We start from the raw sequence: 13,762 nt of genomic DNA on the forward strand, positions 1-13,762 counted from the left end.
ATTTCATAATGCCATCATGCTTTCAGCTTTAGTGAGAAACAAAATTATGTATTTATTTATATTATTTTGAGATATTTTTCAAATCAAAACAAATTATGATCTGCCCAGTTACTCCCTCTCTGTGCTTTTTCCTATTACCTCAGCTCTCAGTTTGCAGTAGATTAAGGAGGAGAAACATCTGGTTTCACTGACAAAACAGAAGTGGGTGTTGGTCAGTCCTTTATTAGATTGAATGTGTGACAAATTCTCTAATCTGAAAATATTTGCTCACAGTGTCATAGAATCATAGAATGTATTAGGTCAGAAGGGACCTTTAAAGGTCATCTAGTCCAGCCCCCCTCCACTGTCCCTCTGCTCAGAGAAAAAGCCACCAGTTAAAATGCTATCCACGAAATATTAACAGGTTTTTCAACTCACTGAATTTGAAATCCTGAATAATATGAATTGGCTGATTTATTACAGTCCTCTGCATCTGCAATTCATGTGAAACAAGTCATTAAACTGGGTGATGTTTAAACTAATATTAAGTGTTCATATATATGAAATGCTGCCAAATAAGCAAAACTATGTCAGAATTTTTTACTAAAGGTGTTCATGACATCATCTAGTCTGAATACCCACATCACAGTGTCTCTAATTGCACCAAAATATCAAACACTCCAGATTTCTGTTAGTTTAAAGCATTTCAGATATTGGAAGTTACATATGCATACATTTCAAGTGAGATTAAAATGATACCTAAACAGTAGTCCTGAGGGCCGGAGGTGGCTTTGTAAAATAAGAAGCAGGGAAAAAAGGTTTTGTACAAAGGGGTAAATAAAGCAGGATTGTGTTCTTTTTATTTTTTTTTTGGCTTGAGAGCAGCCAGGCAGAAAGGGACCTGGGAGTCTGGATTTGACAGGAAGCTGAACATGAGCCAGCAGTGTGCCCAGGTGGCCAAGAAGGTCAATGGCATCCTGGCCTGTATCCGGAACAGCGTCGCCAGCAGGTCCAAGGAAGTGATTCTGCCCCTGTACTCAGCACTGGTGAGGCCACACCTCGAGTACTGTGTCCAGTTCTGGGCCCCTCAGTTTAGGAAGGATATCGAGGTCCTGGAGCAGGTCCAAAGGAGGGCAGCCAGGCTGGTGAAGGGACTCGAGCACAGACCCTATGAGGAGAGGCTGAGGGAGCTGGGGCTGTTCAGCCTAAAGAAGAGGCAGCGCAGGGGAAACCTCATCGCTCTATATGACTACCTGAAAGGAGGTTGTAGCTAGGCGGGGGTTGGTCTCTTTTGCCAGACGACTTTCAACAAGACAAGAGGGCATGGTCTTAAGTTGTGCCAGGGGAAGTTTAGGTTAGATATTAGAAAGAATTTCTTTACGGAGAGAGTGATCAAGCATTGGAATGGGCTGCCCACTGAAGTGGTAGATTCTCCGTCGCTGGAGATATTTAAAAAGAGACTGGATGTGGCACTCAGTGCCATAGTCTATCAACCGCAACGATGGTTCAAGGGTTGGACTAGATGATCTCTGAGGTCCCTTCCAACCCAGCCAATTCTATGATTCTATGAAATTGTTTGGGTAAAGATTACCCCAATCCCACAGGATACAACAAAGGTGTCATGTTGCAAACAGTAAAAATCAAAAGCTGAAGCTTCAGTCATAACCTGAAGTGTTTCTTACTGAACCCATGGCTTATCTATATTCCCTTGTGAAAATAAGAAAATATTAGCCAAGCAACAGTTGAAGAATATCTCATAAAACAACCCAGCCTTCACAATTGGCCAAGATCCAATCCTTCCAGGAAAAAAAAAATCCTGGTGACATAGGGTGAAAAAATTCCCTTCCAAACAAATGCATATATGGCTGTGTGAAAATTTAAATTAAATGAAATTTTGTTATAATAATTACCTTAGTGAACATCTGTATATGTGAACCTCAGTAAGGATTATGAAGAAAGGGTAATTCTGTTCTTTCCCTGGTTTGCTAGGAAAGGGATAATGGGTACAGTGTAAATAGAACAAAGGTCAGAAGGGACTATTTCACTGACTAGTAAAATAGTCAGTCACATACTACATGAATAATTTCTCCTAGACATTCAAACATATCCAGAAAAATATGCATTGTCATTTCAGAGACTCCAGATAATGGGAACTCCCCAATCTGGTAAACTGTCCTAATGTTTAATTACTTTAAATGTTAGGAAATAACCACTTACTCAAGGTTAAATTTATCTAATTTCAACTTCCTGCCATTTAACCTTGATATGCCTTTGATAGCAAAGTTGAAAAGTCTCCCATTATCTTTTCCACATCGTTTCCATGTGTAAGTACCCATGCACAAAGATCAAGCCACCTCTTCACTTTTTTCGATAAGCTAAATAAATATAGCTCCTTAACCCTCCTATCACAAGGATTCCTCAATCACATTTTTATCCTTCCTATGACCTCTCTGCACTATTTTCACATGTTCTGGAAGTGCAGACACTAGAACCAGACATGCAATTCAATGGTGTGTATATAGGCAAGGTCACTTCCCTACCTCTGTTTGAGATTCCTCTTTTCATAGACAAGTGCTGAGTTCTTGGCAAAGCATCACAGTGAGAAATCTAGTTTTAGCATTTTGCCCTTGACTCAGTATTCTTGTCTGGAGCACAAAGTTTACACACTTAAGTCGTGGCACCTGATTAGCAGTCTCATGTCAAGGTCAATGACGAGATTTCCAGAGATTCCTGTCTCTGTCAGCTGTAAAAAGGCACTTAAGATGCCCAAGATCCTAAATGAGGCACCTCAGTCTAACACATGAAAGTAGTCTGAACAAGTATCTGAACCTCCACCTTCTAGGGCATTTTGATGTACTTCAGATATAAACTCTGTTCCCTATTCCAAGAGACACCACTTCAGAAAAGTTATATTAAAATCTACTTGGTTAGCTTCTGACTTTTAACTTGGTATTGAGAGCATTTAATAACCTGAACACACACAGAGGTCTCATTAACCTTTTCTCTTTCTTAATTATGCATTCCCAACCTTTTTTCAAACTTTACTAGGAAAGAAATCCCATGACCAGTTAAAATTACTGCTAAATTTAAAAAATCATCTTCTATCAAAAACAAAACTTAGGGCAACCTTCAGTAAAGGAAGATTTATTGTTGCATATCTAACAACAACTATATTTTGATATATCTCAGCAGTTTGCATTTCTTAATAATTCTGTGTTGCACAGTGTGTCATCATAGCTTAGGACATCATAGCTATGTACTAAGTCTGGTGCCATGGAGAAGTCAAGTGTTCTGTATCAGTTGTTCTTAGCCAATCCTACACATTTTAGCAGGCAACAGGGTTGTTTGACCCATAAAATCAGGCAAATGACATTCATTACTTTGGAATATTATCTAAATATGGCCATATTAGAATTTTAAGTTCAATTTGGAAATTAGTAAAGAATGTGAATTGATCAACCATATGACATGAATTTTCCATCATATTAACCTGTCTGTTGCAAGATTGAAGACAGATGGTCAAGGCAAAATGAATTAATACAGAGGAATAATACTATTATCCAAAAGATAAAGAAATAAATACTCCACCTGTGTGGTAATTTGTTGGGGGTAGGTAAAATATTCCCATGCTCATCATAATGATTTTTAGATCTGCCACTTTTAGATATGAGACAATGTATTTTTCTAAATGGAGTCCATGAACAATGACAAGGTTCAGTTAATTTTTTGCAGGTTTATAAAATCCATGCAATATTCTCTAATTTTTCTATAATTTTTGACTTCTATTTACTTTTATTTGACCGAGATCTTTTCAGAAAGATTATTCTAAATTTAAAAAATGAACTACAAAGAATTACTTGCAATTACTACAGGTATTGCAATTCAAGTGTCATCAAGAGTCAGAGGATCAATTCCTCTGCCCTTTCTTCCAGAATGGCAAACTGTGGCATGCCCTGTTGAAGCTCTGCAAAAGGACTCAGTTATCCAAGGCTCCACACTATGGAGACAGACAGAATTTCCCAGAGTATCTGCTTTTTTCTCCAATCCATTCTCAGTTGAATGTAGATGTTGGCCTGGCTGTGCCCAAGACCCTGCTGCTCCATGCATCACCAAAGCCCAGACTGTTATGATCAAATCATAGAGCTCTATTCTTTCTTTTTAACTTTTTTTTTCCAACCTTTATCTGCAGTTGTTATGATAGCAATAACTAGATGGGAGGAGTTTTTGTTGTGTTATTTGTTCTAATGTGAGCCTCACAATCTCAACACAAGTTTAGCTGGTCAAAATCAAGGAAAATGGAAAGTCTTGGTTAGCAAGGTCCCATGTAAATCCTGCACACTTCCCCACAGAATTCCTTTCATTTTGGGAATTTAATACTGTCTTTCACCCCATCTACAGCTATTCAAGCATATTAATTATGGAAATCCCTTATAGGGCCCCTGTAATTTTCATATATACTTACTCCCACAGTAGTGCAATATAATGACAATTTATTTTTCTAATGATCCTCTTCTATGCCATAGGCCCCTAGTGAGTTTATGTGACTAATTTAGGTCATGCAAAGGTACAACTACTAAAATTTTGACCAATTCTGTCAGTTATATAAACATTCTGAACTGCTAAGGATAAATGTCTGTGATTTCTATATCCAGGGTGGTGCTTTTTTGGTTGTAGGTTTTTTTTGTTTGGTTTTGTTTTGTTTTGTTTTATTTCGTACTGCCAGAGTATTTCACAGGCATTAAATCAGGGATATATATTATTTCTGTCACTTTAGGCCAGATATTTTGATGCAAGTCACAACTTACTAATCCTTTAGCAAACGCAGACAGCAGTTTGACATAGCTTCATATTTTAAACAAGTTTTCAGATTTGAACCCAATGTGTCTTAATCATCTAACTGTGAAATAAAATGCATAGACCTGAAAAAGACATCTGAATTTTTAGGGAGGATTTAATGTCTGTAATATTTTATGTACTCTCATCCCACAGGACGACTGATCTTTTCAGTATGTCACAGGATAGTAAAGAGGATTGAAAACAGATCCTCAGAAGAAATGCTACCTCCCAAATAATCTTAACTATGTCAAATAGCAGATACCTGACTATTTCATCCAGTTCTTTGAGGACTCCATTCCTAATATTGTATCCTCATTTTTGTCAGCAAGTGAAGTTGAGTGAACACGGAAGATATATTAGTAATCCTCTAACAACAAGAGCAATTTTTTATGTCAATGCTTAGATAATTTTGAAAATTACTGTTAGGGATTTATGAATAAGATATTAAATAAAAATGGGTTTTTTCACTGTTGGAGCATTCTTGTGTTACTCTCCCATACATCTGCATGCCTGTATTATGTTGACTTGAACAGGCCAGAAGGTTGTGATACAAACTTATTAGTGTTATTATAAGTGTTTGGAGAATAAATTTGTGTTTGGCAGCAAGTTTTTTCTTTGATAGCACACTTGCTATGTTAACTATTTTTGAATTTTATTTTCTACAGTATAAGGTCTGTTGCTGTCTTGACAGTTTCATGTTGCATTCATTTCTGTGGCATTTCCATCAATAAAGTTGCATCTTTGTCCCACTGTGTACCTAAATTGGTGAGGCTTTTAAATCACAGTTTTCCCCCCATGTTATTTTATTGTTTTGTTACTTTATTTTTAAGATAGAATTAGAAAAAAAGAGAGAGTAGATGGAACCACTGAACCCAAGAACAACATCCCCTATTTTGAGATAAGAGTCTTAGTATAACTGTTATACAGAGCAAAGGCAAAACTGTAATGGACTGGAATGGAAGTGCTGTTTGACAAGATGCAACCCTGCAAGCAAAAATTAACCTTACAGGTTTTGTACAGAGGTTTAAGGAAATCTGAACATGCTTGAGAGCAGGGATGTGAACATCCCTTTGGCAGCTCTCTCCCTCCCATACCTTCTGCATTTGCACATCTCCCTCTTGCTTTGGGTTTCAACCCTGATGACCCTTGTTGAAAGCCCACTTTACCAGGTTATTCAGTCAAACATTCCAGTGGGATGTCCTTTCCCTGTCAGTGCATCCCAGTATTCACCATCCTTTCCCAACAATGTTCTTCACAAGCAGGGCACTAAGATCAAATAACATGAATCTCTGAGATTTACAGTCCCCCTCTTATGTTTTCAGAATTACTTGAACAGAAATTGTATAAGACTAGCACTATATGGCTTTATTGTTTTCAAAAGAGCATTTCTCATAGTTTTGCACAAGAAATGCATCTCTATATTAAACTTTCTCATTCAATGCACTTTACAGATGAACTTTCTTATTCATAGTTCTCTTTGTCAAATATATGACCCATAGTAAGTGAAAGACAACAACTTCTGCATTTAACATCATTCTCTATTCTAAGGTTGAAAACCAGATGATTAATGTTAAGAATTATTTTTATCCAGTGAGTTACAATGACAGTAAGTAATAAAATCAGTGTTAAAAGCTGTATTCACAAGAAGTCACAGGACTTCTTAAAAACCAAAATCAAAACCAAAAAACACTGAAAACAAAGCAGCCCCAAAAAGGCACAGCTGGAGAGCAAAGCTTGGTTATATTGTTCATATGCATACATGTATATAATTAAAGGAGCTGAAATTGCTTCAATTTCTATTTAAATAAATAAATAAATAAATAAAAAGCCAGGATGACATATTTACACTTAGTTACCACACAAATAATAATAACTGAAAGTTGGGGAAAAGAATCCCTTACAGAAAATCAAGTTATAGTTTCTCATAAAAATAATATCATAGTAAAACCAACCAAAGCCCCTATGTTTTTAAGACTTTTTATTAATGTTGAGAATAGGCTTAAGTACTTTGCTGAACAGGAATGGAAGAAGCATATGTTTGAAATTAACCACATGCATAAATGCTGAACCAGAGCAAAGCAGCACTTGGCATTAGAGAAAGCAATTTTCTGAAACAAAAGTTAAGTGCGGTCTTTAAATTTTAATGGCTCTGATTGACCTTTTCTTTCATTATTATTTTTAGCCTGCGTTATTCTAGGTTGTCTAAAATTATAAATTTATATCAAGTTAATGGCAAAATGCTTGATACCCTTGGAAATATGTTCTATTTCTTTTTAATCAACAATTTTTTTTCATAGTAGTTGAACATATATTATATTTCCTGAGTTATAGGTAACATAAATCAAGCCCAGAACTCCTTTGCTTTTCCCAAATTACATGTAGAAGTTTGTACTTTCACTCCCAGCCCTCCATATGGATTTTTGAGTAATTTCAGCCCTAACCACTGAAATTGCTCATAAAATAAATTACAGTGTTGAACTACTGTGTTGGATAATCTGTTAGGAAACTCGGTTTTCTTCTGACATTTTTCAAGGGATTCCAGTGTCACAAACAGCAAGGAGGGTTAGAATTATGGTATTAGCCTTCAAAGCTGATTATTAATGTGCACCGCTCATTTCATTTAAAGTGGCATCCGATGGAAGTTGACACATCTAACACTTGATCTCCAGTTATTTGCCTCAGTGATGGGAATAACTTACTGTGACTATGGAAAATTTGGTATGCTGTTCTAAAAGGCGGAGTTGGAAAATCTTGCAGAAGTTATTGCTTACAGTTGCAATGACTTTTCAGACAGTTAAATGCATCTGCAAGCATTTATGAGAAAAACATCCTGATTTATATCAAAACTGGTGAGATCCACTTAAAAACTTCTCCTAACACTGAAGTCCTAATTTTTAACTACCTTCAATATTAGTGTCAGATAATATATTTAAGCTACAATCCTTATACAGAAATTCCAGCTATTAAAATGCTGAGAATGAAGGATTCTGCAGACTGCTTAACATTTCCAGTCTCTGGCCATAGAGTTAGCTGGTTTAAGCATGTGTGTGTAATGAGCGTTAAAAGAGATGGGTTTATCTTCATCATTGATTTCATTCTGATTCACAGGAGAACGGTTAACAACAGTCGTAGCTTTTTCAATGTGACACTATTTCACTGGTTGACAGTGACACAAAATCCTTCCACACCATCTGGAAGACTCCCATACCAGCCAAGTCACCCCAATCTGAGTAGCAGTGGCATTTTATCAGGGGAAAACCTGAATATGATGTGTGCCTTATGATGCCCTGGTGGAATCATGCATTGCTCAGTTTCTGTTCACTGTGTAGGATGAAATATAAGCCATATACTGTAAAACATGAAGTATGGATAGTAAAATTTCTTCAAGAATTGTTTCAAAATAATTTTGTTACTGTACCTGAGTATGTTTTTTCTGTAATGAGTTTTCAATTAGGTATTTTTCCCTTCATAGACAAGTTCATGTTTATTTTACTATGGGGAAAGTTGAACAGAAAGTATTAAGACTAGAAAAATCTATTAAATTTTAACACATAGTTTATCTCTCCAGTTACTTCTGCATCTTTCTCTCTAAAAATTGCTTGCCTGTTTATTTTATTGAACTGATTCACTGATAAATAGTTTAGTTGAGATATCAGAGGAGAAACTTTTTCACAAGTAATTTTAATACCTGATGATATAATAAAGACTATTACAGTCAGACTGTTTTCAGAAATACTTCCTTTATATCCTATTTTATGACAATTATGACTCCCTAGTTCTTTTTCGTGATTTCAGGTTTTTCTTCCTCTTCCTGACTTCACTTTACTCTTTTTTTTCCTCCTGCTGACCCAAAATGTTACAGTATTTAGTTTTGAAAAATATCTGGTATGTGAAGTTTGAAAAGTATGGAATGAAACTGAGATTTCCACACCAGAGAAATATTTCTTCATTGTTTGACATTTACCCAACAGCAGAGAGGGAATAGTTACTACTGATGTGCTATTGAAGCTGATACAGCAGAAAATAATATTCCAGCAACACCAGTCTCTACCCAAGATGATTATTTTCTGTTGTATCAGCTTCTAACACCAAATACTAATGTGGTTGCGCTAAGCCCACAAAGGAGCTTCTGGGTAGGTGAGATTCTTAATGCTTTGTTACCACCTAAATTTCAGGTCCATTAATTAAGATTTGTATGGATTTTGCTTGTTGGTTTTATTTTAGGGTGGATTTTTCACTTCAAGTAAACATGAAACAGATGTCTTATTTTTCCAAAACTGCATTCTGAGTTGCAGCCTATTTTTATAGAAACTCTCTAACTTATTGGAAACTTACTTTTTGATATGAAATGGCATGAAAATGGCATGAAAATGGCAGGCACATAATCAGGTTTCTGTAATTCTGAAAAGTAAAATTTTTGGTACCAAGTTGCGTGTGCTACAACACCCCAAAATGACATGAATGTAACAAACAGCAGAAAAAAAAGAACCTGCTATAATGACAAAAGGACTACATATACTTAATTAAAGATTATTAGGTAGATAGTTTGTATAGTCTAGTTATATCAAGCTTTTTTCTGTGTGAATACTGAACTATTCTTATAAAAATCTGAAAGGTTATAGTAAAACCTTATTTTTATGGTTAAAAGGCCTATTGGACCTCTTTGAGAATGTCTGCTGTAGAGATCCAGGCAGATCCTTACCAAAATTCTGAGGAGTGTTGGATCCTGTCAGATGTAATGTTATACCTCACAAAACATTTGCTTTAGTATATTAGTGATGCAAACCTGAGATTAATTTACTGAACCAGCAGGTTATGTGTATTCAATATGTTGATATAACCTGCATAGCAATAGACTTGAGTAAAAGTGTTACACAGAACTGGAACTGCTAGATTATCCAAATGTTTACAAGTCACACATTTGATAGTTGTGTGGCATAGATTTTATGAAGATTTCATAGCTTTCTCTCTTGTTTTTTTCTCCTGATCCAAGTGGGTTTTGGTATGTCTTTTTGTGAATACATAGATTTTTAAAATATTGTGCTATCACTTGATAGTTTTATCAGATATTAATGGGCTCTGATAGAAGACAGAAAAGCCATAACACTACATATAAAATTGAAATTGCAAATTCTTTCTCAACCTTTAAAAGCTCATACAGAGAAATTAAAATAAATTGTCAATATTATTTTAATGCTGATATTTTAATGCAGTTAAATCCACTGCAGAAATCACATCTGCTCTGAAAAGCATAACTAGGGATTCATTTCTAAGCATGCTTTTATGAAGATGATGTATCAACATCTCAAAGCTACCAAGAGAAGATAACGCAGTATGATATATTTAATATCTACTCGTAAAGAAAATGCTTAAAGAGGAAAACCACATTCCATACCTAGATATCTACTTAGTATTTAGATAATCTGGAGAAAAGATTGAGAAATCTTCACTCTCTACCCACACAGAGATTTTTAAAAAATATAAAAAATTATTAATTTAATTGAATATTTTACTGATTCTTTTTGGACAGTTCACATACAAAGTGATTTTTAGAAACCAAGAGAACTAATGCATCAGTGAGCAATTGTAGTTGTGTTTCATCCTTAATGAACTGAATTTATTACAAAAGGTATAACAAAGTTACAGCTTGTCTCTAAGGACTACTTTTCTTTGACTGTAGGGCTTACTCTGTTTTCTGTGATTTTTCTTTTTTCAAGGATCATCTGTTTCAACTGGAATCGCACAAATTTGAGAGAGGACGAGGCAGGTGCCCTTTTGACCCCAGTTCTTCCTTCACCTCCATCTTAATTGGTAATGATCTTTATATCACAGGCTTCACGGTCCTGTCAGTCTGTCATTCCGAGTCTCTTTCTTCAGCACACCAAAGTGTTGTCAGTCTTCTGTTGCAATCTTCCACATGTCACTCCTAATCCTCATGTTGATGCCCACATTAATATTACATCCCAGGAAGCATTAGCTCCAGCAAGAGATCTCACTGAAGTGAGTAGATGTTATATGACATGTGCCATCCTGAAGGGGTAATTGACTGCTGTGTAATTTTGGAAACAGTAATTTCCTGCTTTCCTACAGAGTAAAGCAGAATGTCCATTTTAAGCTTTTACACCATTGAGAGAGATACAGAAAATTTACTATTTTTCATCTACTGAGACATTATTGAGTAACAAACATCATGTAAAAACAGCAATTTCAATTTTTATATCAGGCATTTATTGTTTATAGAAATCAAAGCTTTTGAGATCAAACCAACTATTCCAAACTGGTGACTCTGTTAGGAGAGTTGATCTTATGCTTGACAGTTATAAAAATAGTCTTAAATCCTGAAGGGCCAGAAAGCTTTGATGACATAGTGCTCTTCTGTGCCTTGCTTGTAAGTTTATTACTACAGGGCTAGGAACTTTGAAGGTCTATTACAGCAAACCATACGTTTATTCCTGTATAATGTCTTCCTGAAAATATTTTGTGAGATCAAGCACACACAGTCTTGGCAATATTATAGTACATTGACTGAAAATAGACTGGAACAGCAAGTAAAAGGTGAAAGCTGGATGCCCTTAGGGAGTAACACGGTGACTTACAGTTTTAGAAAACATAAACAAGATGAAAAATGAGCATTCAAAAGGAATAGTCATTAAAAAAAAAAGCTAGGAAAAAAAGGCTAAAGATCAAATAAATTTTCAGTTTCTCAAGGGTAAAAAATTTAGAGGATTTTAGGGCTCTTTGATATTTACATTTGACTTCCTGTGTTAAAATCAGACAGGTAAAGTCTCTGATTATTCACTACACTGACATAACTCAGCCATGGTTGGTGAGCTATATTTGTTCCTTCATATTAATAAATTACTTACAAGAAGAATGTAATACCATATCTTTAAAACTGCAGCAGTTCACCAAAATATAGTTCATTCCCATTAAAAAAAAAAAAAAAACCAAAAAAAAACCAGCTCAAATTCTTAAGAATCAGTATGTTAAGAAGTCATGAAAGAATCAAAAAAAAAAAACCCAAAACCAAACCTGCTGTATTTTGACTGACCTTCACAAATCCATGAAGCACAGATTGCTGCACTTTTCTTCCACCCTTATTTTTAAACTGTTTCTGCCATTTTTAACAGACTCCAGTCTGAGCTCATTGGGAACAAAGACTCATCCTGTGGAATTTGCTGTAGGCCTGAAACCTCATGGCTTACTCTTGAAGCCCTTCTCTGTTTTTCCTCAGACAGAACTAAGTAAATAAATTAACCTGATCATGTTCCTACCCAGAGATCAATGTGAATTTTATTTGCTTAAATGGAAGCCAGATTGTCCCACTGAGCACTTCAAGACTGATAGTTCCTGTGTTTCAGGCCTAATCATTAGTTTGCCTGTATTATGGGAGGTCCTATAGACCCTCACAGTTTTGTAATAAAGAAAATTCCATTAAATAATGATAAATGTTGACTGGAGTCTTAGACATCAAATGACAAAGACTTATAAAATCAGTTTCACAAAGCTAAAACAATTCTGTAATGTGGCAAGATTAGCAGGAGAAAATAATAAATTTAATCATATCATTGATACAACTCCAAATACCAAACAAACTTTCATCTCTATCAAAACTATGACCTAATAAATGTATTTATAGACACCACAGGTAATTTTATAATTTCAAGTGATCATAGAATGATACTTTAAAAGCATAACAAAATTCTTCAAAGAGTTTATTTTTTTTTCCCTTATATTTTTTACTATTCCATTTAAACACTTCCAACACATAGGAAAAAAATCCTAAAGAAATTTGTATTAACATGTTTTCTACTATATCCAGATAGCATCTACTAATCAAAGCTTACAGAATAAATAGAATTAACATTACACCTGAGACTTCAGAATCTGTATTTTTTACCTCTGTAAGCATCTACTTGAAAAGTGTAGAAGACATAGAGGAAAATATGGTGAATATGAAGGAATCTCTTAACCAATACTTGACAGTGAGTGAGACCTCTAATGCCAAGTGCACTCCAAATCGATGATCTGTCATTCAGCTGAGTCCTGATTCCATGTCAAGATGGCCATGACAGGAGATCACAACCATACACCACACATGCTCCAAGACTGGTATTCTAGTCTTTCTTCCAATGCTTGAAGGATTCCTTCTTCATTCATTCCACTTTTCTTGAGAGATAAATTTGCTCCTGTTATGGAGTTAATGTACCCTTGGAGGCTGCACCCCAGAGTTACCTCCACTCTCCCATGTAGGTTCAGTCAATGTGCATACCCTTGAACAGGTTTTATGCAAACCTCTCAGCAAAGGCTTTCACATCTCAGTATCTTTTCATTCTCACTAAACAATTCAAAACCTGCTTCCACCTCTGCAACTCATTAACTCAGCAGCCTGCACTAGCATGGCTGCTGACTAGCAGTGAGGATATGACTAACAAGGAAACTTCATACCTCTGATAAAAGCTTTAAAATCTTGATCTTGAAAGATCATTTGCACCATCACTAATCAGAACCAGGTTTAGCTAGATTAATTTAGGAAGAAAAAGAATGTCTTGTTCTGTATCTCTTCATGTATTTTAACACATCAGCTAAAATACCCACTTCAAGAAAAAAACAGTTCGTGACTTGACTTTAAAAACAAATATTCATCCTGTCATAATTCTTATTATAGGATATCTGACTCAGTGGTAAAGTATCTAAGGATGAACTTTTATGAGCAATTAATTTAGAAAACCAAAGAAACCCTATAATTTCAGAAATTAATTGTCAGCGTCAGTATAGATGTTGGCTGGTAGACAGACTGAATAAACTGTATATGTTTAGATAAATGGCTTTTAAAACTTTTGGACTTCTATTTCTAATGAACTATGCCATCTGTTTTCAATAGCCAAAACTATTTTTGATATCATATCATTAGCTTAGATCACGCTAGCTCTTGAAAGATGAGAAA

The 13,762-nt window shown here is 35.3% G+C and overlaps 1 protein-coding gene across 1 annotated transcript in view; it reads left to right on the plus strand.

The window, feature by feature from the left end:
* Positions 1 to 13,762, plus strand: part of SEMA3E (semaphorin 3E) — a 131,189-nt gene that overhangs the window by 86,745 nt on the left and 30,682 nt on the right. The window contains exon 5 of the mRNA XM_008493024.2: positions 10,533 to 10,626. Coding sequence (XP_008491246.2) covers positions 10,533 to 10,626 — 94 coding nt within the window. The remainder of the gene's footprint in view (positions 1 to 10,532; positions 10,627 to 13,762) is intronic.

This window comes from Calypte anna, chromosome 1 (genome assembly GCF_003957555.1).
Source record: "Calypte anna isolate BGI_N300 chromosome 1, bCalAnn1_v1.p, whole genome shotgun sequence".
Lineage (NCBI taxonomy): Eukaryota > Metazoa > Chordata > Aves > Apodiformes > Trochilidae > Calypte > Calypte anna.